Source organism: Macaca thibetana, chromosome 13 (assembly GCF_024542745.1).
Source record: "Macaca thibetana thibetana isolate TM-01 chromosome 13, ASM2454274v1, whole genome shotgun sequence".
In the NCBI taxonomy this organism is placed as follows: Eukaryota; Metazoa; Chordata; class Mammalia; order Primates; family Cercopithecidae; genus Macaca; species Macaca thibetana.
Window position 1 is genome coordinate 63,772,445 of NC_065590.1, and position 23,099 is coordinate 63,795,543.

At 42.5% G+C, this 23,099-nt stretch overlaps 1 protein-coding gene across 11 annotated transcripts in view; it reads left to right on the top strand.

Moving 5' to 3' along the window:
• THADA (THADA armadillo repeat containing) overlaps positions 1-23,099 on the top strand; it is a 352,471-nt gene that overhangs the window by 232,047 nt on the left and 97,325 nt on the right. For all 11 annotated transcript variants that reach the window (XM_050754776.1, XM_050754774.1, XM_050754781.1 and 8 more), the window contains one exon: positions 9,929-10,044. In XM_050754776.1, coding sequence (XP_050610733.1) covers positions 9,929-10,044 — 116 coding nt within the window. The remainder of the gene's footprint in view (positions 1-9,928; positions 10,045-23,099) is intronic.

Below are 23,099 nucleotides of genomic sequence, written 5' to 3' on the forward strand. Positions count from 1 at the left end.
TGTAAAAATTGGCCGGGCGCAGTGGCTCCCTCACGCCTGTAATCCCAGCACTTTGGGAGGCCGAGGTGGGCAGATCACGAGGTCAGGAGATTGAGACCAGCCTGGCTAATAACGGTGAAACCCCATCTCTACTAAAAATACAAAAAATTAGCTGAGCATGGTGGCAGGCGCCTGTAGTCCCAACTACACAGGAGGCTGAGGCAGAATGGCGTGAACCCGGGAGGCGGAGCTTGCAGTCAGCCGAGAATGCACCACTGCACTCCAGCCTGGGCGACAGAGCAAGACTCCGTCTCAAAAAAAAAAATTAGCCAGGCTTGGTGGCCCATGCTTGTAGTCCCAGCTACTTGGGAGGCTGTGGCAGGAGAATCGCTTGAACCTGGGAGGCAGAGGTTACAGTGAGCCAAGATTGTGCCACCACACTCCAGCATGGGCGACAGAGCAAGACTCCATCTCAGTAAATAAATAAACAAATAAATAAAATGTGAAAAAAGGCAACCTACAGATTGGGGAAAAGTATTTGCAAGCCATATATCAGATAAGGGGTTATTATCTAAGATTTATGAGTAATTCATAAACTCATTTGCAAGAAAATATATAACCCAATTTAAAAACGGGCAACGAACTTGAATGCCCATCTCTTTTATATCTCAAAAAAGATGACATGAAAATGGCCAACAGGTATATAAAATAGTGCTCAACATCACTAATCATTTGATTTGCATTCAAGTGAAATCAAAACCATTATGTGATGCCACCTCACTCCTCTTAGGATAGCTGTTATCAAAAAGCAAGAGATAAGTGTTGGTAAGGGTGTGCAGAAAAGGGAACTGTTGTACCCTGTTGGTGGGCATGCAGATTGATGCCTCCATAATGGAAAACAGTATGAAGATTCCTAAAGAAATTACAAATAGAACTACCATAAGACCCAGCAATCCTTCTTCTGGGTATGTATCCAGAGGAAGTGAAATAACCTGGGTATCCACAAATGGATGAATGAATAAGGAAACAGAGAGAGATAGATTATGTGCAGTGGAATATTATTCAGCCTTTAAAAAGGAGGAGATCTTGCCATTTGCTACACCATGAATGGGCCAGGAAGACACTTTGCTGAGAGAAGCCAGACACAGAAAAGTATTGCATGATCTTAATTATATGTGGAATCTTTAACAAAATAATAAAAGTCAAATATATAGAACTGGAGAATAAACTAATGGTTAGTGGTTACCAGGGTTGGAGTAGGTCAGATGTAGGTCAAAGGATACAAAGTAGCAATTACGTAGGATGAACAAGTTGAAAGATCTAACTACAGTATTAGGACTGTAGTTAATAACACACTCTTGCCCTGGAAGGTGGTGGTAGGGATGCTGGTTACTGTGTGAAATGATGAGTATGCTAATTTGTTTCATTATAGTCAGTCTGTGTCTCTCTCCTTCTCTCTCTCTCTCTCTCTCTCTCTCTCTCTCTCTCTCTCTCTCTCTCTCCCCCCTCTGTCTCCCTCCCCCTCCCTCCCTCCCTCTCCCTCCCTTCTCATAACATGTTCTATACCTTAAATATACACAATAAAATTTATTTTAAAAAAGTAACTTTGTCTTGACTGAACAAATTATCTGTATTATTATTTATTTTTTTTTTTTTTTGAGACAGTCTTACTCTGTCGCCCAGGTTGGAGTGCAGTGGCGCGATCACTGCTCGCCACAACCTCCACCTCCCAGATTCAAGTGATTCTCCTGCCTCAGTCTCCCAAGTAGCTGGGATTAGAGGCACAAGCCACCACGCCTGGCTAATTTTGTATTTTTAGTAGAGATGGGGTTTCGCCATGTTGGCCAGGCTGGTCTCAAACTCCTGACCTCAGGTGATCCGCCTGCCTCGGCCTCCCAAAGTGCTGGGATTACAGGCATGAGCCACTGTGCCATGTATTATTTTTCATTAGTAAGTTTTACAACATTAAGAATTTCTTATTGATCTCGATACTTTCTCAGAAAACTCAGTAGTTGAAGATCCAAATATATAAGCAAGATAAATTATCAAATATAATACAGCTCTTCCTAAAAGGATTTAAACAGATTTATTTTACAAATAATTTTATAGCTAGATTTTCAGAAATGTATCTGTGTTCTAAAATTAGGAACTTTTTAGAGCAGATACTATGTTAGTGTTTAGTTAATTTTAAATTCTTCATGTGCAGGCCTTCATTTGTATGTTGGGTTAAGGTTGACTATCTGATGTCACTGTCCAAACCTTGCCCTTAACCAACAGCTTGGGGGCCCTTGTTGGGGACCCTTGACGAGTCTCCCCTGTGAAGGAGCTCGTAGTTACTTTGTAGAATTTAGAACAACAGGTGAGAGATGATCCAAGACAAATGTATACTTTCTCTCTTGTCAGTACTATTTCCCCCAACATCTTGGTGTGACCAGAGTTTACAGAGGTGGCTTTTAGCACGCCAGCTGCTGCTGCAAATGCAGCTTCTGTTCTGCCACCCCTAGCAAGACCATGGTAGAATTCCGAATCAATGAATCCTCTGTTTTGAGCCCCTCTGCCTGCCAGATAAAGAGCTCTATACTCTAGAAAAGGGTAGTATAGATTGATAACCATGACGACGGGATTAAACCGTTTTTTAAAATCATCAAATTAAAGGAGATGTTGGGGCACTGAAGAGAAAAACGTGAGTCTTAGGGTGGGAGTGGGGGTAGTTGAGGAAAGCTGTGGAGGGTTTTATGGGGAAGGTGACGTTTAAGCTGGGCATTACTTTATGGATTTTCAGTAGGTGGAGTTGGAGAAGGTGGGGAGGCAAATGATGGAACGTCCTGGCCAGGAAAGCATTTGTAAGTTGTTAGGAATGGGAAATTGTTCTTTGTGGCCACAGAATAGGTTCATAAAGTGGAAGAAATAGGAATTAAATCTAGAAAGGTAGATTGAGCCTTTAGTGCCCAGCACTTTCTTTAGGAAGCTGAAAGTCATTGACGGATTTTGAACTTGAGAGTGATGTCCTCAGAGCTTGGCTTTAGGAATATTTCTTTGCTGGCCATGTGTAAAATAAGTGCTGGAGGCAGAGACTAGGCAGTTAAGTTGTTTTTATCGTCTAGGTGCAGGGTCTTCTTGCTCCTGAACTAGAATAGTGGGAGTGTTAATAGAAAGGAGGGGATGGATTTGAGGCCCAAAGTGAATTTCCAGTCCCCAACAGGCTTTGTGTTTTTGTACATTGTAGTCCTTAAAGATGTTCACGGCCTGTTTCCTATGATTCTCTTCCCAAACCAGAATCAACTAGGAAGTAATTACACTTTGTAATTAGCATCCTTTTCCTGGCAGCAACATACAACACAGTAAGGTGTCATGTTTTGGGAACTTAGCAAGACCATCCTAAGGATGTGTTCTTACCCAGTAAACAGGTTGAAGTTTAGGCGAGCAACCACATGAAATGCTTCCTGACTGGCCCTCTAGCAGATTGATGGGTTAATGTGGACAGCACGTGCCCACCAAGCCTTTCTTCTGGGGAATGACCAGGTCGAGGAGTTCAGGTATCCCAAGGTTCTGGCTCTAGCCCAGTTGGGCTGTGAATAAAAAACATGTTGAGCTCTGTACAGATGATTAGGTACTTATACCCAATAAACATGGCACCCTGCATTGTGGAAGTCAGAGGCAAGAGGGGTGCTCCTGAGAAGCCTACGGCCTAGTTGGGGTTCCAGTTAATATGCCTGAAATGGAAAACAAATCCTAGGCCACATTGGAATGACTGCAAATGACATACTGTATTATTAGAGATCTTTCTCTTGCCTTCCCACCCTGTCCTCCACTTAACATACAAACACAATCTGCATTTTGAATAATTTTTGCTGTATATGTTTCCCAGCAATTATGCGATTGGGCTTGTTTCTGTGAATTAGAAAGTTTCGATTCCTCCCTCAGTCATCTCTCTTTTACCCTTTTACCCCCCTTTCAGTCTGACTTACAGCCATAAAATACTTCTGCCTGCCTGCCTGCAGTTCTGTTTGTATGAATTAAGTCGACAGGATAAATATTCACATTCCCAACTACAGGCTGAAACAATGTTTGCCTGTTCTGCCCAGTGAGTCGAGAAAAAAAGGGGGCCTGACATCACCCTATACTGTACATTCCCGGCATAGATCATTTATTTAAGTCCCTGAAAAAATACAGATGTTTTACCAGTCGAAATAAAATCCTGGGTAAACAGTAAGCTTGGAAAAATGTGGCACTGGCTTAGCTTTGGGGGTTGGAGCAATGCAGGGAGAAAACTAGGCAAAACGGCAGATACAGAAATTTTATACTTGGCTGAAGGTGATAGGGTCAAAAATATTCACCTGTAGTCTGCATGCAGCGAGGGAAAAACAATTTGCTTTAAAGAAACCACAGTTGCAAAAGTAGACAGGTTTTTTGATCTTCAGAATTTGAGGTTTTTAATGATTATGATACGTTTACCCCATTTATATCTGACCTTTGAAATGAGCATCTCTTTTCTTATTGGAGTTGTCTTTTTTCATAGCCTGTCTAACCTTGTCCTGTTATTGCTGGATTCTGCTGGTTTCTGGAGCTCAGCTGCTGTTGATTTTATAAGGGGGAAAATTGCCTGGAAGCCATGCTTGGTGAAGAGGAAAACCCATCTCAGCGTTGCATTCCCAAACAACCATATATCATCTTGATCTTGTCTAACACAAGTTGCTATTTTAGTCCAGCAGCATAAACTAGACATATTTTACTGGTGCAGTGCAAGTTTTTTCAGGAAACTGCCTCATGACTCTTTTTAGGCCCATGGCATTTATTCAAAGAGCATTTCAAAGCTGCCAAAATGGACCCCATGCTTTGCACAGATGCCTGGAGTTCCCCTGAGTCTCTCTGTGTTTAGAGTGGAGGGGTGGGGGACAGAGGGTAACTGCTTCCAGGTTCTCCAGACTTCTCAGTTCCCCTCAAACTTTCATTAAGGCTTGCATCTCAGGGGCAAGAAATCAGCCTACTCACTGACACCCTCCTGCAATGTGTTCCCTGCTTCTCCCAGCTGCTTCCGTGACCACCCCCTCCTCAGGGCAGGGCTGACAGTCCCATCTCTTGGCAAATCCATGCCTGTGATAGTCATGGGTGATGCTGTTGGCTTTTACTTGTTTGTTTCATAATGTGCTTTCAGTCTTTTTCTGATTGGGTCGTAACTATCTTAAGGCAACAAAGCTTTCTCCCGTTTCTTTTGCTGATGACCTCTGTGTCCACCTCTAACCCTTCTCCAAGGGACCTATTACAGCTAGGGGGTAAGCATCTGTCCTCTGTTCTTCCCAGTGTGATTATTAATAGAGCTCCCTTTTGTCCCTGAAGAATTCTTTTTTGCGAGATAAATTACCCTAAGTTAAAGCAGTCATCACACGGATATTCCCAACCAAACTCATTAATTCCGCTCCCTCATTCCCAAGTCTGCTGTAGACTCTCTTATGATCTCCATCTTGAAAGATGCCCCTTGTTCACCAGCTGCCCAAGTTAAGAGGCTCTTTCCTGCGGCTTAACTCTATGTCTAAAGCAGTTGCCAAGCCCTGCCTCTGCAGCCCGCAGAAGCTCTCTCAAATGTATCCTTTCCTCTCCTTCCATTGCTGCTGTGGTTTAGATTGGGGTGGGGTGGAGATGTCATAAAATCAGAATCCTACCTGTGCCAGGTGGGTAAGTGAACCAGAGGGGGATGAGTATAAACACAGGGGCTCTCTGCCCATTCTTTCTTTTCAAACTTTTAATAGAGATTTGGGTTCAGTAAGTATCTTATTTTTTTCTTGATTCTCCAAAAGTTTAAAACAAAAAAAAAGCCTAAGAGCTTTGATAAATGTCATTGACCCTCCGTCTTAGTGACTAGAGTAGCAGGCAGTAGTAATAGTGGTGACAGTAGTAGACTAGAGAGTGCAGGTCTCGTCTCCGAGGCCAGGTCCTACTGCTCAGCTCCAGCCAGGTGACTGTTAGCCCTGCAGGAAAGTGAGCCGCTATAGCCAGATCTGATTTTTCAAAATGGAAATCAGGATGACTTTAATGTGAAATCTCCCAATTCATAAGGGTTGATTTAAAAGTACTGCGTGGGCTAAACAAAACATCTGCAGCCACTTTTGGCCCACAGGCTATTGGTTTTGAGCTGCTGGTTTCAACCCTCACCTCCTCGTGTCTAGACTACTGCAGTAGTCTTGGGCATTCCACGCCTTCTGCTGTGACCTCCACACTGCCCCTGGCTTTCCTCTCCAAATTACAGATCTCGTCACCCAAGAGCATTCTTTGAAGAAATCTTTGCCATCCGCAGAATAAAGTACACATTCCTTAATGTTGCCTTAAGGTCTTTCTCTGACCAGACCTGACTCCTTTCTCCAGCTGTGTCTCCCATCACCCTGTGCACACCCTGGCTGTGCTCTGCTCACACAGGACCACTTGCTCTCCCCTGAATAGTACCAATATTTTAAAAAATTAATTGACTATTTTTTAGAACCATTAAATTTACGGAAAAATTGAACTGGTAATACAGAAGGTTTCTCCTCCCTACCTGCTTCCCCCAATTTTCTCCTACTATGAATATCTTGTATTTGTGTGGTACATTTGTTACAATTAATGAAGCAGTATTTACACATTATTATTAACTAAAGTCCATAGTTTAAGGTTCACTCTTTTGTTGGCATTACCAATATTTTAATACCCTTAAAATGTGTTTTAATTGTTTTCACTGCTTGCATACCCTTCCCTCGATTCTGGCAAGACTGTTTTCAAGGCCACATATGCATATCACTCTTTCTGCAAAGTCTTCTCTGACTGTTTATTTTTGGAATGGGGCTGCAAGGGAGGGAGCAGACAGAACACGGAAAAGAATCAACGTTGTTATCACATCCCTAGTGCATCCTAGTAGTATATATTCTCTTCTAAATCTCTCTACAGTCCTACAAGTTAGATATTATTGTAGGCCATTTACTATGGAGGAACAGAGGTTAAGTTGCCCAAAGCTCCAAGACTGATAATTGGTTTACATCTGTCTCTGCTCGGCTCCAGAATCCGTGCTCTTCGACTTTTCTATGAGGCCAGATTCTCAGCGCTAATCTAGCCTTCTTGCCTCCACTATCAGATGAGGCATCCACTGGGATGAGGAGCACAGCATGATTCAGCTCTCTCTTCCACTCCAGACACAGAAGTCGGCACCTACGATAGCTCACCAGACCCAAGGGAATGTGTCCTAAAGGAGTGAATATAGGAAGAAGCACCAAATACCGACATTGTTTTTATTTGGCAAATGCTTATTGAATTCCTACAGTGCATCCAGACTTATTGGAGGGGGAGGTCAAGCATAAAAAGGAAAGTGATGACGATGCTGCCATGCAGGTTGTAAATCATGACCAGGCAGAGTCAGGAAAGCTAATGATTTTTCATGTCTCCATGACTAGAATGTAAGCTACAGGAAAGCAAGGAACTATCAGGTCTCTGCTGCAGCCCCTAGGACAGTGTCTGGTAATAAGGGTTGTTTAATAAATACTTGTTGACAATGTTTGGATTCAATTGCCAATTTGGGACACCTAAAATGACACTGAACTTCTGAGTTCTCATGTGTGTTCAGTTAATCATCCTCCTTGGATCTGGTAGCTTTGGTTTCTCTGTGCTTGGTTCAGTACAGGCCTGGGCCTGACTACTTTCTTAGCCTCAGAATTCTTAGCCTCCAGAACTTTAGGAAAGTGGGGAAGAAAGAGTTGCCTTGCTCTTGCCATCCTTGAAGAGCTGATGGACAAACTGCCCGTCTTGGGAGCTGCCTGGAGCTCCTGAGTCTGACCTTGATCAAATCCTAGTTTCAGAGGGCCTGGCCTTGTACCTGGACCTCATGCCAAAGGATGGTCTCATTTTTCTTGAACCCAACACACTAACTGTCCTATGAGGGTAGTTGTGTATTCAAATTTTTAAATTAATTTTCTTAAAGAAAAATATCTCAAAAACATTAACCTGTTTCATACATTTGCTTATAAAACTTTCTTTCCTTTCTCCTTCCCCTGTCTTCTCTTCTCTGTCTCCTTCCCTGCCCCATTTTTTCCTTGACTGCTCTGACCCTGGCCCTTCCACATGCTTATTTCCACCACGGTTCTTTTCAGCATACCTGTGTTTCCATTTGTCCTGTGTAAATAGATTGCTCTCCATTCCTGGTGAATAACCAGGATCACAATTGTCTGGTTTGTATCCAATGTGACAGAATTGTAGGCTGATTTTCATAAACCAGAGCTACCAAGCGTTTCAAAAACAGTTACTGTTTTTGCCAAGTAAGGTGAGCAAATACAGGACTAAGTTTAAACATCCACCAGGAGTTATTTTTGAAGTGATTGCTTCTAAATGAGAAGCATTTGAAAATCTCACAGGTTTCTTTACAAGTAAATTCCGAAGTCATGTATTTTGCTGGTGTCTGCTGATTAATTGCAATCCTGTGACACCATGAAAAGCCCTGGTGGTTGGTTTTGTGCAGCTGTAGAGAAAAGTAAAGCAAAGCCCAGTGACTTTGCCAGCTCTTTCAGGACAGTGGGGATTCAGGCTGAGGGAGGTATTTTTTCCCTCTGGCAGTCACCACATAAGAACAGAAGCTCCAGCCAGACCCATTGCTCCAGACTCCACGACGGGCGGTTTGGGTCCCTGCGGGGGTGTGGTGAAGGCACGACATATGATCTGTTGCTTCTGAAATAACAGATCCATTATTAGAGAAAGCATTTTCAGTCTCCACATTGGGACTTGTGTTCTCTCTCCTGTACAGTTACTTCTGTTCAGAAGAAATTTATTTTGATTCTCTAAACAGAAGGTACTTGGCATGTATTTGTTGTTGGTGATTGCAGACGTCTGACCCAGTAAAACCTGCCAGCTTACCCATTTAGGGTCTGATGACTCTGGATTGATTTTATCTGGCCTTTTCTGTTTCTCATTACCCCCTTCCATATCTAACTCTCAGTTGTTTCACTATTGTTAGCCCCTTGTTGATAGGAGAGAATGAGAGGAAAACGTTGAATCTGGTTACACAGAAAGAATCATTCACAGCTCTAGAGAAGGATATAATAGGGAAAGAAAACAGATGTTATTAAAGTAGACTTTCAGAGTTCTTAGTGTGTTTATCTGTGCTTACTTTGCTTTACCCACCTCTTCCTCTTGATTTAGATAAGGAGGCTGGAGACTGAAGGATTTCTCTTGACATGCATTTTTCTCCTTGGCACTAGCCAAGGTCAAAAGATCTCATGTATGCCCTTGTCCTTATTCTTTGTCTGCTATAGATTTGGACTCCTCACAGAGGCCTTGCGGATGTCATTGCTGAATCCAGTACATGCATACATGCATACGTGCATACACACGAGTATCCTTGTATAATTGGGGCACGTTTGCATTGCTGCATTCACTCCTGACATCGAAGGGAAGATCTGCTAAAAAAAAAACAACCTTAATAGTTACAAACATCACTGCCCAGTATTTGCTAAGGCAAGAATTAGTTTGGCCTACTTCTTTAGCCAAGACTGTTCTAATGAACCCAGACATGTAAACCAGTTTAGACTCTCAAACAATTTATCTTTCTTTAAATTTAAGACTTTGACTTTAAAAGGCACATTTTGTTTTCCTGTGAGACAGCTAACATAGAGATGTTTGCATTTCTCTGCTGAAATCAATGTGTAGGTGGTTTGTAACTAATCAGCTCTTGTCGCTGATGATTGTGGGGCCACAGTCATCGGTTTTGGGGATTGTGTGAGAAACCCATAGCACAGGTATGGATTAAGAACTTGGGTTTCTCACCACTGCTACATCCTCCAAAACCAACATGCTTTTCTGCAAAGAGACCAGAGCTGCATTCTGCAGGTGTCTGTTTTCTTTGAGGGGAATATTTTAAGGAAACTTAAAAGGGAGGAACTGAGCATTTAGGAAAAATGTATTTTCATAGCAGGAATTTTTTTTTTCTTTTTTGGTTTAGGTTTTTCATTTGTTGCAAGCCTACTCAGACTCCAAACACAGAACGAATTCAGACTTCCAGCACGAGCTGACTGACATCACTGTTTGTACCAAAGCCAAACTCTGGCTGGCCAAGAGGTATGTTAAAATCCCACATGAGCAAGGAGTTATCAGGGGTTAGGAATACATTTGAGAATTGCTGTTTCTAGTTGTGGGGAGTTTTAAAAGTCATTGGCATGAGTTTTCTAAACTTATTGGAGTATTTATCCTTTTAGAACTTCGGGTTGTGGTAAAGAAAGAAAAATATTTTCTTGACAATTTTTCTAAAACTGCTAAGTGACTAAGGGGCATGTAACATGGCTTTTTATCTGCCCACCAATCAGCTTGTTTTTATTGAAACCTGCTATGTGCCCAGTCCTGTGTTAGATATTATAACAATGAAAGGCAGTGATTGACTAAATCATGTGGTACAAACTCTTAGGTGCCATGGCAACTCAGAGATTAGAGATTGCTGTAGACTTGAGCAGGCACTGAGAGACAGATAGGGTGTGAATAGCAAGAGGGGATGGAAGTTGCCATTCTTAGGTGGGAAGTAGGGTAGCTTGAATAAGCAAGGCAAAAAAGAGTAGAAACATATTTTTCATCCTTGCCATTGTTAGTTTATCCTGGAACTTAGAACATTTATTGTGTAAAAGATAAAGGAGTAAAAAGAATTTCTCATTTAATATACAGGGAGTACTCTCTGTAGCGCCGTGTTCAAAATCTGTGTTGCAGGACTCTGGTGGTGACAGGATAGTGTTAGCTGCAAAGGCCCCTGTAGGTCCTCTCTAAGTTCCACCAGAGTAGCTCCAGAAGAGGCGCATGTGTTAGTGTTACCACCTTTCCTGCCATAGTGCACACATTTGATTAAGAGTCAGTATATTGGCCAGGTGTAGTGGTTCGTGTCTGTAATCCCAGCGCTTTGGGAGGCTGAGGCAGGAGGATTGCTTGAGCCCAGGAATTCAAGAACAGCCTGGATAACATAACAAGACCCCATCTCTACAAAACAACAACAACAAAAATTAGCCAGTTATGGTGGTACATGCCTGTAGTCCCAGCTACTTGGAAGGCTAAGGCAGGAGGATGGTTTGGGCCCAGGAGTTTAAGGCTCTAGTGAGCTATGATTGCACCACTGCACTCGAGCCTGGGTGACAGAGCGAGACCTTGTTTCAAAAATAAATAAATTTCTGATGCTTAGAGTTTGAGAAACAAACAAGTTAAAAATATGTGTGTGTGTGTGTGTATATGTATGTGTGTGTGTGTGTGTGTGTGTATATATATATATATGTATAGGCTGTCTAAGGTAGAAGCCTCTCTTTTTTATTTTTCAGAAAGTATGCTTCTGGTCACTTTTGTTGGGCTCTCTACCTTCTATGGCAAGTCAAGTAATGGGCTGTGTGAGGCTCTCAAATCAGTTTAATTCGACAAAGCATTGTTGAGCACAGGCTACCTGCCAGCCTTTGTGTTAGGAGATGTAGGGATACAAAAATATAAAAGAACTAGTCCTGGCTTCAGGGACTTCCAGGAAGTGGGAAAGATGTGTAAATACATAATTTTCCTCTGGTATATTAAGTGTTATAACAAATGTCTGTAATAGGTACAGCAGTACCCCAGAAGAGGGGTGAGGGAGGGCTGACATCAAACTGGCCATCAAGAGTGAGCCAGAATTTTGCCAACTGATCCACACAGGTAGGGGAATTCCAGGCTTAGGTAATAGCATAGGCAGAGACACAGCAATATGAAATGGCACTGTAGGCTTGCAGAACCATAAGGAAGTTCGCCCTCTGGAACCTAAAGTGTAAGGCACAAGTGACAGAGAATGGGGCTGAGGAAATATGCCCAGGCCACACAGTGAAAGCTTCTGAAAGAAACCTTTTGGTGAAGGAGCCAGTGGTGGATTTCCCCATGTGTGGATGTGTGTGTCTCAATTATTGTCTCAACATTAATAGCTTTGGACAGGGATATTGATGGAGAAATTATCTCGTGTCTGAAATGCCAGTAAAGTTATTGGGAGCCTCTCATTTTTAGTCTATTAGTCTGTTTTTTCTCCCTTTTTTTAGACAGGGTCATGCTCTGTCACCCAGGTTGGAGTGTAATGGCGCTACCACGGCTCACTGTGGCCTTGACCTCCTGGGGGCTCAGGTGATCCTTCCACCTCAGTCCCCTGAGCAGCTGGGACTACAGGCACATGCCACTATGCCCAGCTAATTTTTGTGGGGTTTTTTCGTGGAGAAGGAGTTTCAACAGGTTACCCAGGCTGGTCTCGAACTCCTGGGCTCAGGTGATCCACCTGCCTCGCCCTCCCAAAGTGTTGGGATTACAGGCATGTGAGCCACTGCACCCAACCTGTTTTCTCCATTTTATTTAAAGAGTAGGAGTCGCTTACCCATAAAGTGTTTACCCAAGCCTAGTACCATTTGCCTTCTGTGTGGCTCTTAGCATCCCGAAGATACATATCACATCAGTACTCTTCAGCTGTTTTCCAGGTAATAGGCCACTTCTTCCTACCTGTTATTTCTGGAGATCAAGAAGTCAGGGCTGTCCAGAAATTATCCTCTGAAACCCTGCTTCTAGCCAGGACTGTCCCAAGTATCCTAACACTCCAGTTCTTAAAGTGCTTTGAGGAAGAAATTTCTGCCCCCTTATCTTGCTACTCCTTCATGCATCTCATAGAAAGTCATTATCCACTGGCTTCCTGAGTCCATTACCTCTTGTTGAATGGGATAGAGGAGATGGAGCGGCAAGCCAGCCATTGAGTGGACCTTCATGTTGTGCGGTGCCTGAAGATGGCTGACAAGCCATCAGCTTCCTCTGCAGCTAAGAGAAAGAGAAGTCCTCCAGGCCTTTTTAAACCTGTCCTATGGTCCCTATTGCTATTTTCTAATTGGGCTTTCCATTCTCCTTCCCTCCACTCCCCACCCTACTTCTGATTTTTCTCCATGATTTTCCAGCTCTAGAAGACAAAGGCATGAATCACTGCAATTTACTGGGTTTCCACCTTCCTTGCCCAGAATCTAGGAAAGCCACTTTTCTGTTTCCAGTACAGTCAACTCTCTATTATCCAAGTGTGAACTTTCCGCTTTGTGGGTGGTCTGTAAATGGTTCCTAACACCAGGCTTCCTTTTGCTCCCCAGCACACTTTTACAAGTGTTAATCAGGATGTGTTCAGAGCCCGGAATAGAGTTTGGAAGGAAAACATACTGCCAGACAGCACAATGCATTCCAAAGCAATGTATCAGTTTTTCTATATTATCCACGTCATTGACAGGATAACTCTGAGGTTCCTAAATAGCAAATTATAGAACTGGGTATAAGTGATGAAGCCTCATTTTGTCCCTGAGGTCCTCTTGTTCCGAGAGTTGTCTGTCTATACTAGTTAACTCCATGCTCAGAAGAACCCCCTCTGGTCCTAGCGATCCCTTCTCAGAACAGACTCCTGTCTTTACTTTCTCACCTGCCTTTTACATGAAGATATTACAGTGCAGAGTAGTCCAAATTCAGCTACTGAAGAGGCTTTTTTATGTCCCTGGTAATTTACACATGAAAGAAGAATAAATGTTCCTTTGAGCCTACTAAGGATTTTCTGTATCTTTTGAATGTAAGCTATGAAAAATTAATGTTTTTGCAAAGAAAAAAATGTTGGCTGAAATTTTAACACTGACACCCTTTTCCTTCCATAATTTATTTGATCATTAGTCTGAGTTTGTTCAGTCCCATAAGTACAAAAATGCTAGTGGATATGTATTTGTCCTTTTGTTCTCAAAGAAGGTTTTTAAAAAATTCATTGGTGCTATTGGATAACCAATTCAGTTTTTAAATTTTGACTCTGAAATTGAGGGCACATAAAATGAAGACTTTTGTCATATATTTGTGTTTTGACTTTGCAAGATTAATAGGGATTTATATGAGGTGATTAAGCAATAGCCATGGAGTTGTTGGGGAATTTTTGGTGATGAATGGTCAGCTGGCAACATGGCTTCAGGAAAGGACTGGGCTTCTGCTCTTACAGGCTGCTTTTCATTCCAAGATGTCAAAGCCTTAATGAAAATCAGCTCATTAATCCTTCAAGTCCTTTCCTTCCCCTTTTCCTCCACCCCTCCCTTCTTGATCCAGTTTACTGTCTCTCTCATGGGTCTAAGGCAGTTTCCTAACTACTGAAAGAAAAGTAAACTGACCTAGACCAGAAACGAAATGAGAATAGCCATCTAGTAGGGGTCTGCTGCTGGCCTGGAAAGGATGGCAGTGGGCATCATGAGAGAGGAATCACCCAGTCTGACACTCATGCTAATTATAAAAGCTTTTTTTTTTTTTTAGTTTTTTTTTTCTTTATTTCTTTTTTTCTAGTGATGAGGTCTCGCTGTGTTGCCTGTGCTGGACTTGAACTCCTGGGCTCAAGCAGTCCTCCCACCAGAGTCTTACAAGTAAGCTGGGATTACAGACATGAGCCCCATGCCCTGCCACCCTTGCTATTTGCAGATTCCAGCTCAGCTGTCCCAGCTAGATCACTTATTTACTTTGGCTGAGAGTTGTAATTAGTATTATATTAGGCTTAAATTTTTCAGAAGTGAATTTGGTTATCTAGTTTCTCCTTCTTTGGTTATAAAAGGAAAAAAAAAATAAGTGTATATGTGTATGTTTGTATATTGCATGAGTGTTTCTTTTAGTAAACTTAGTGAACTAAATGGACTAGTCAGGGCTGGGTGCGGTGGCTCATGCCTGTAATGCCAGCACTTTGGGAGGCCAAGGTGGGTGGATCACATGAGGCCAGAAGTTTGAGACCAGCCTGGCCCAACATGGTGAAACCCAGTCTCTACTAAAAATACAAAAAATTAGCTGAGTGGTGGCACATGCCTGTAGTCCCAACTACTCGGGAGGCTGAGGCATGAGAATTGCTTGAACCTGGGAGGCGGAGGTTTCAGTGAACTGAGATCACACCACTGCATTCCAGCCTGCGCGACAGAAAAAGACTCTGTCTCAAGAAAATGAATGAATGAATGCATGCATGTAGTGGATGTGATAACCAGAAATAAATATGTGCCCTACTAAAATTTTTTCACTGTTTTTCTCTTCATTGTTGTGTGCTATATGCTTATCATAGAAAATTAGTCAAGTACAAAATTTGGAAGAGAGTAAAAGTCTATTCTTACCACAATCCATAAATCACTATTATTGGTTAAGAGTTGTATGTAATTCCTTCGTCTTTTTTCCTATGCTTTTTTAAACCTTGTCAAGGTTATACTGTACATGTAATTACGTTATAGCTTCCTTTTTTCAGTCGACAGTATCATGAGAGCATTTGTTATTATTTCAAACTCTTTATGACACAGCTGCTGTGGAAAACACTATGATATTTCCTCAAAAAATTGAAAATAGAATTACTGTGTAATCCAACAATACTCAAGTCTGAGTATATACCCAACAGACTTGAGAGCGGAGTCTCAAAGAGGTATCCATAGCAGCATTATGCACAATAGCTAAAACATGGAAACAGCTCAGGTGTCCATTGATGAATGATGAATGGATGAACAAAATGCGGTGTGTACGTACACCAGAATATTACCTAGCCTGAAAAAGGAAGGAAATTCCAACATATGCCACAACATAGATGAACCTTGGAGAAATTATGCCAAGCGAAATAAGCCAATAGCAAAAAGATAAATATTATATGATTCTGCTAATACAGAGTACATAGAGTAGTCAAGACCTAGAGATAAAAAGTAGAATAGTGGTTGTCAGGGGCTACGGAGAGGAGGGAATGGGGCATTGTTTAATGGGTAAAGTGTTTTAATTTTACAGGATGAAAAGGGTTCTGGAGGCTGGGTACAGTAGCTTAGAGCTGTAATCGCAGCACTTTGGAAGGCCGAGGTGGGCAGATCACTTGAGGCCAGGAGTTCAAGACCAGACTGGCCAACATGGTGAAACCCGTCTCTACTAAAAATACAAAAAATTAGCCAGGTGTGGTTGCGCACACCTGTAGTCCCAGCTACTTGGGAGGCTGAAGCAGGAGAATCACTTGAACCCGTGAGACGGAAATTGCAGTGAGCCTAGATCATGCCACTGCACTCCAGCCTGGGCAACAGAAGGAGACTCTGTGTCAAAAAAAAAAAAAAAAGAAAAGTTCTGGTGATTGGTTATGCAACAGTATGGATGTGCTTAACACTACTGAACTGTACACTCAAAAATGTTAAGATGGTAAAGGGCTTACATTATGTATATTTCACCACAGTTTAAAACATTGTAATGGAAAATATTTAAAAGAAAATATATACCCCATCACTCATCTGAGGTTGTCATTGTCTTGACTTTTTATGATAATTATTTCTTTGCTTTTCTTCCTAGTATTACCACCTGTGCATCTCTAAAAATAAAATATTTTTGCCTCTTTTTGAATTAAGAAAAAAAAAAACTTTGAAAACATCATTTTTGAAGGTAGCATATTTTTGTCATCTGAATAATTAGTCATTAAGTTTATCTAACCATTGCTGGCATTCAGTTTGTTTTCCATTTTTTTAGTGTCATAGATGTTGTTTCAGAAAAATCTTTGTGCATGAGTGTGTGTGTTTGTGTGTGTGTGTGTGTTTGTGTGTGTGTGTATGAGTGTATGTGATTGTGGGTTATTGCCTTAGGTTTGATTTCCAGAAGTGGAATAAACTGGTCAAGGAGAAATGGAAAAAGTCTTGGTATACACTGCCAGATTGTTTTCTAAAAAAGTCCCTCTGCCCACCAGCAGTGCGCGAGAGACCTCCACCAAAATTTTAACTAAGATACAAAAAATCCATTTGAGGAAACTTTTACATTTTGAATGCTTACTGTCTGTGCCAAGCTTTGTATGAGGAGATTTGTAAATATTATTTCATTAACTCTTCTCAAAACTGCCTTAATATTAAAAAATCTTTTCTACAGTGAAAACAACTGGGGAGACACACCACATGTCTGACAGCCATTTTAGTTAATATTTCAGCTTGGCATGATGAGTTAACAGATAAGTCAAACAGGTATAGGTCGTTCTTCGGTTTTTACTTTCTATATTACCACACAGAAATGGCCCTGCTTTAGCATTTTGTTTTATCTTCTTTAGAAGGAGTCTTCCCCTGGGCCCTCCCTGGGGTGCTGCTTAGGCCCAGGCCTGCTGTGCACTCTCAGCTAGAGGGCTCAAACTGACAGTGCATTCAGGTCGGATTGGCCATAGTTGTGTTTTGTTTGACTTGTGCAGGATTTACATTTCTTTTTTAAAATAATTTGCTGGCATTTTAAACTGAGGAAATTTCATAGTAAATCAAGATCTACAGCTTCTTTTGAAAAACTGGAAGATCTGGCACCACCAGGCTCAAATTCCCATGTGGCCACAATGGGCCAGAGCTAAGTCCCAGCCATCTTCCTTTGATGGGTATACTCTGTGCTTCTCCACGGCCCACGCCTGGCCGCGTCTCTCATAGGTTACCTGCACTCCCATGGAAACAGGAGTTTGTGTCCCTTGCTATTGGCATTTATTAAGTAGCAGATTGGCCGATGCTAGTTCTTAATGTTCGTGGCTGCGTTTTTAGAATCATCTGGAGAGATTTTTTGAGTTATCTCACTGGCCCTCAGAAGTACCATTTAAACCTGATACTGTGAGGTGGTTAATGGTTGATTGCTGTGGAGGCTTATGACCTCCATAAAAAAATAAAATTGGAGGCCGGGCGTGGTGGCTCACGCTTGTTACCCCAGCACTTGGGAGGCTGAGGCGGGTGGATCACCTGAGGTCAGGAGTTCGAGACCAGCCTGGCCAACATGGTGAAACCCCATCTCTACTAAAAACACAAAAATTAGCTAGGCATGGTGGCATGCACCTGTAGTCCCAGCTACTCGGGAGGCTGAGGCAGGAGAATCGCTTGAACCCGGGAAGCAGAGGTTGCAGTGAGCCAAGATCACGCCACTGTGCTCCAGCCTGAACAGCAGAGTGAGACTCTGTCTCAAAAAAAAAAAAATTGTTTTTTTGAGAGACAGGGTTTCATTCTATCACCCAGCCTGGAATGCAGTGGCATGGTCATGGCTCACTGCAGCCTTGACCTCCTGGGCTCAAGTGATCCTCTCACCTCAGCTCCCAAGTAGCTGAGACTATAGGCATGTGCCACTGCACCTGGCTAACTTTTTTTTTTTCCTTTTTTTTTTGAGATGGAGTCTCACTCTGTCGCCTAGGCTGGAGTACAGTGATGCGATCTCGGCTCACTACAAGCTCTGCCTCCCGTGTTCTTGCCATTCTCCTTCCTCAGCTTCCCAAGTAGCGGAGACTACAGGTGCCTGCCACCATGCCCAGCTAATGTTTTGTATTTTTAGTAAGACGGGGTTTCACTGCGTTAGCCAGGATGGTCTCGATCTGACCTCGTGATCCGCCCGCCTCGGCCTCCCAAAGTGCTGGGATGACAAGCATGAGCCACCGCACCTGGCCCTTTTTTAAAAAAAAAGTAGAGACGGGGCTTGCTTTGTTGTCCAGGCTGGTTTAGAACCCCTGGCCTTAAGTGATCCTCCTGCCTTGGCCTCCCAAAGTGCTGGCATTACAGACATGAGCTGCCACACTCAGCCCAGTTTTATTAAGTTGAAGCTTAAATAGAATAACTATCCCTGTATTACTTCATTCAACAAATACCTATTGAGCCCTGCTGTATGCCAGGCCATATCAAATACTACAACTGTATATTAAAACCACTACTTCAGTATAAAGAGAGCAACAGAACAGAGTCTTCTCAAATAGAATCATTGACCTAGAATTTTAGAACTGGAAGGAATCATGAAGTTTATTGTATTAAGAGTCTACTCTCACCCCTGTGCACGTGGAGTACTACAGCCCACAGAGGATTGTAGGAGGTTGGACGATTTATCCGTTTTCTCACAGTTCACCAGAATTAACATCCTACCTGACAACTACTAACATTTGTTGAGGGCTTAGCTCCCGGCACCTTATTGGGCTCTTTGTACTTGACCACACTGCCTCCATCTGTCCAGACAGTGTTTTTATGTGAGGGTTTTGAATGGCAGTAATTTAAGCCTTCTCTAGAACAGTGATTCTCAGAAAGAAAATGTGTACGTCAATCACCTGGGAATCTTATTAAAATGAAAACTCTCATTCACTAGGTCTGGGTGGAGCCTGAGATCCTCCATTTTGACCAGCTCCCAGGGGACAGAGTACATACCTTAAAGAGCCAGGGTCAGAGTGCCAGGTTCTGTGATCATCCAACTCCCCTGTTCGAAATACTCCCATCCCCGGCCAGGCGCAGTGGCTCACTCCTGTAATCCCAGCACTTTGGGAGGCCGAGGCGGGCAGATCACGACATCAGGAGATCGAGACCATCCTGGCCAACGCGGTGAAACCCTGTCTTACTAAAAATACAAAACATTAACTGGGCATAGTGGCAGGCGCCCTGTAGTCCCAGCTATGGGAGGCTGAGGCAGGAGAATGGCGTGAACCCGGGAGGCGGAGCTTGCAGTGAGCCGAGATCGCACCACTGCACTCCAGCCTGGGTGACAGAGCAAGACTCCATCTCAAAAAAAAAGAAATACTCCCATCCCCATTCCCTTTCTCAAGGGCTTGTGACTGAGCTTGGAGCAACAGGAGAGGGCTGAGGCTACTGAAGGGATCAGCCCAAGATTCTCTCCGTACCCAGTTGGGATGACCTGTGCTGAGGGGCTTCATGGCCCCAGGGCTCTCTATGGGAAGTGCATACTCCATTGTCTGGGCAGCCATCCCAGTGGCCTCAGTGCCCTGTGTGGGACCAGTGCTTTGTTGACATGCAGTGTGTTTATCATTTTGAAAAATAACAGTCTGATATTCTGGTGAGAAAAACAGGCTCTCAGAAATACAAGACCAGGTTCCAAGGTTACAAGGAAAGCAACCTTGGGAATAAATTTTTTGCATAAAACAGTGCTGATGAGGGGAAGAGATGGTAGAGGGAGCTAATGTTTGTTGAAAGCCTTCTCAGTGTACCAGACCTAATGACTTGCTACCCCAAGTTAATTCTAGTAATCCATCCACTTCCCTGTCCAGCTTCCCTGTAAGTGCGCCTCACACACCCATGTAGTCCTCCATGTGCCCTTTCATGTGCACCTCGTCTGCTTCTCCATCCCCCTCATCCATACTCCAGTCACTTTCCTGTCTCCTCCCCTGTCACCCCCTATCCATACTCCCATCTATTCTCTTTTTTCTCTTACTTACTGGACCCCACTGAGCTGAGTGATGTGCTCCTGGAGGGCCTGTGGATTTAAATGTGTAAGGAAAATATGCTTATAGAGACAAAGCTGAGGCTTTTGTGTGGCAATCCCAGTTCTTCCCTAGGGGGTCTGTGGCCAGCTGCAGAAGTTCTGGTTTAGGATTCTGTTTTGCTTTACAACAGCTGAAAACAGCATTTATTTTCTAACCACCAAATTTATTCACACAAGAGACTATACTTCCCAGGCAGAAATACTGGGTTTTAGGTCTGCTTCCATTTTCCCACTGTCCTTTAGCTCCTTCCCAAATCCCTCATGGGTTGGTCCTCTCCCGAAGAAAGAGATCCTGCTTTCACAATGACTTGAAATAAAAAGAGGCCACAGCCCTTTGCCACAGCTGCAAGTTGCTGTTTCACTTCCATGTTGTTGAAATGAATCCAGTCCAGGATGATTATTAAAATATTCAGATGATCATGTGGCATTTTAAGGCTATCATTTGTGGTCCATGCCAAAACTTTAAGGGAAGCAAGTCTTAACAGGGATCGCTAGCCACACAGCAAGTTTCCAGGCATTGCTAGGGGTTATGTTTTGCCTTTTGGTTTGTTTCTTTCTCTCATTTTTTCTTCTTTCTTTGTTTCCTTTTTCTCTTTCACAAAAAAAGTATCCTCCTTTTTTTTAATTTTAGAAAAAGTCTGTTTTTAAGGAAAAACATGGAAGAGGTAGTAACTGCTCTTCAATTCCTAGATTTTATTGGAAGAGACAGCTTCTTATTAGGACCCCTCTTTAATCCTCCAGCACAGCCTGTGCCAAGTCACCTGAGCCTCATGCAGATTTGAATGACGAGATAAATGAAGCTGGTATATTTTAAACCCAAGCATGCTGACATGTGTTCGCCTCCCTTTCAGACGTCTCAGGAATGTCTAAGGTCATGATATCTCTTGGATGAGATCCTGTTTGTGTTTTTTAAATACAAAAGGAAACATTATCACATTTCAACCCAAGCCAATGGGACAAGGTGCAAAACATTTTCTTCATCAAATATCCCTTTTATAAATAACAGCCTCAAGTTTTAAAGGAATAAGCTGTTTGAGGAAAAGTGAAGTTTGAAAATATATGAAGTAGTTCTTGTTGACAGACTGAGCTTATGGAAACTAGTCTGGGTAAAAGCAGTCAGAAGTGATCAATATATTACACTGGGCCTTTGAGCAAGTCACCCAAGATCAAAGCTTCTTCATACTGCAGCGAGAAATAAAAATAGTCCTTTTACGCAACTGCACACACATCAAGAATTCAACCCCCAACTGCTGATGCTTTCTACTTTTTAAATATAGAAATCTGCAAACCTAACCTGGAGATGGCAGTTAGTTCAATAGAGGGCTCAGAAATCTCTGTCTTGTTCCACTTGTAGCTATTGGCGTATTGGGGTGTTGCTGTTGGAAGATGTGGGCAATGTTGTCATTGCTCAGCTTGCAAGGGAGTGCAGGCTTTAAGTGTCTTCAGCACATTCTCATAATATTACGTAAAGCCCTAATGTAGTGGGTTGGTTTTTTTTCCTTGAGCATGTAACATCTTCTATCTTTTGGATAAATTAACACCTTTGTTACTTTCATTGAGCCATTCCCAGTGAATTAAAGCCAATTCAGAGTCACAAATATTACAAGACAATAGTAGTAGGCACAGTGGGAAATATATGAATGAATGATAATTGTCTCTGTTTCAGAAACCCCACAAGTAAGACAAGTATGGATTTAAATAACTATAAACAAGATTGTGTCAATGCTAGAATGAGTCAAAATGTGTTGCAGAAGCAGAGAAGGGAGAAATAAATGCCAGCTTGTCAGGGTAGGGGTGTCAAGGAAGTCTTCAGGAGGAGGGAGAAGTCTTTAAAGGATAGGTGAGTTTAATTATTAGATAAGGTTTATTTTTTAGCGTGGTGGCATGGGCCTGTAATACCAGCTTCTTGGGAGGCTGAGGCACAAGAATTGTTTGAACTGGGTGACAGAGCAAGATTCTGTCTCAAAAAAAAAAAAAAAAGATAAGATTAATTGTCTCAGATTGGAGACTTAGTAAAGTTGTGCTTGTATAGTACCTTTGTTGCCAAGTAAATTGTGAAGGTCTCATAGCCCAAGCACACAAAAGGAATCTTAGTATAGCACCCAGCATTATGGGAACTGTGTGTGTGTGTGTGTGTGTGTGTGTGTGTATGTATGTGTGTGTGTATTAGATATATATGGAGTCACTGTTGTCAGAGTTTAGTTATGGTTGAATCTAAATGAAAATTTAGACAGTGAAGTGCATAGAAGTACATACAGTAAGTACAAGAGTTCAGAAAAGAATGTGGACTGAGATAGTCAAGGAGGGCCTTCTCAGAGGAGTTAGATATTTGAGAGAGGTGGTAGAGCAGGGTGTGATTTGGAAACACCAAAAAGTGATAGGAAAAGAGCATGTCAAGATGGTGGACAAAATGTGCAGTGGGATACTGGAAGGAGTGCATGTGATATAGCATGGGCCAGTGAGGAGATGGGGCTGAAGGAGAAGTGCTGTGCTTTAGAGAGCAGTGCAAGATTTGATAAGAGACCAGTTGTGGAAGCCCTCAGTCAGCCAGAGGAATATGGACTTGATCCGGAGTTAAGAGGAAGTTAGTGAGCTCTGGCTGACACTGGTAAGTAGGCTGCTATCGATATGCACATGAAATACCCTAAATGCTTTACATCTTTCCAGCCTCTCTCAGTGGTCATCAGAGTTTCTAGTCTCTCTTCAGGATTAACAGAAATCTCTCTAGTAGCAGTCCTTGTCACCTGGAAGCCTCTGTTGCCTGCCTGGGCAACTAGTAATGGGAATAAAGATATTTGTATGCACTTGAGACCACATGGCTTTTGTCTTTCCAACATTGTTAAGACTACCATCGAACCACAGAATTTATAACAGTAAAGAGAATTTAGAGATTGTCTAATCCAATGGAATTCTTTCTT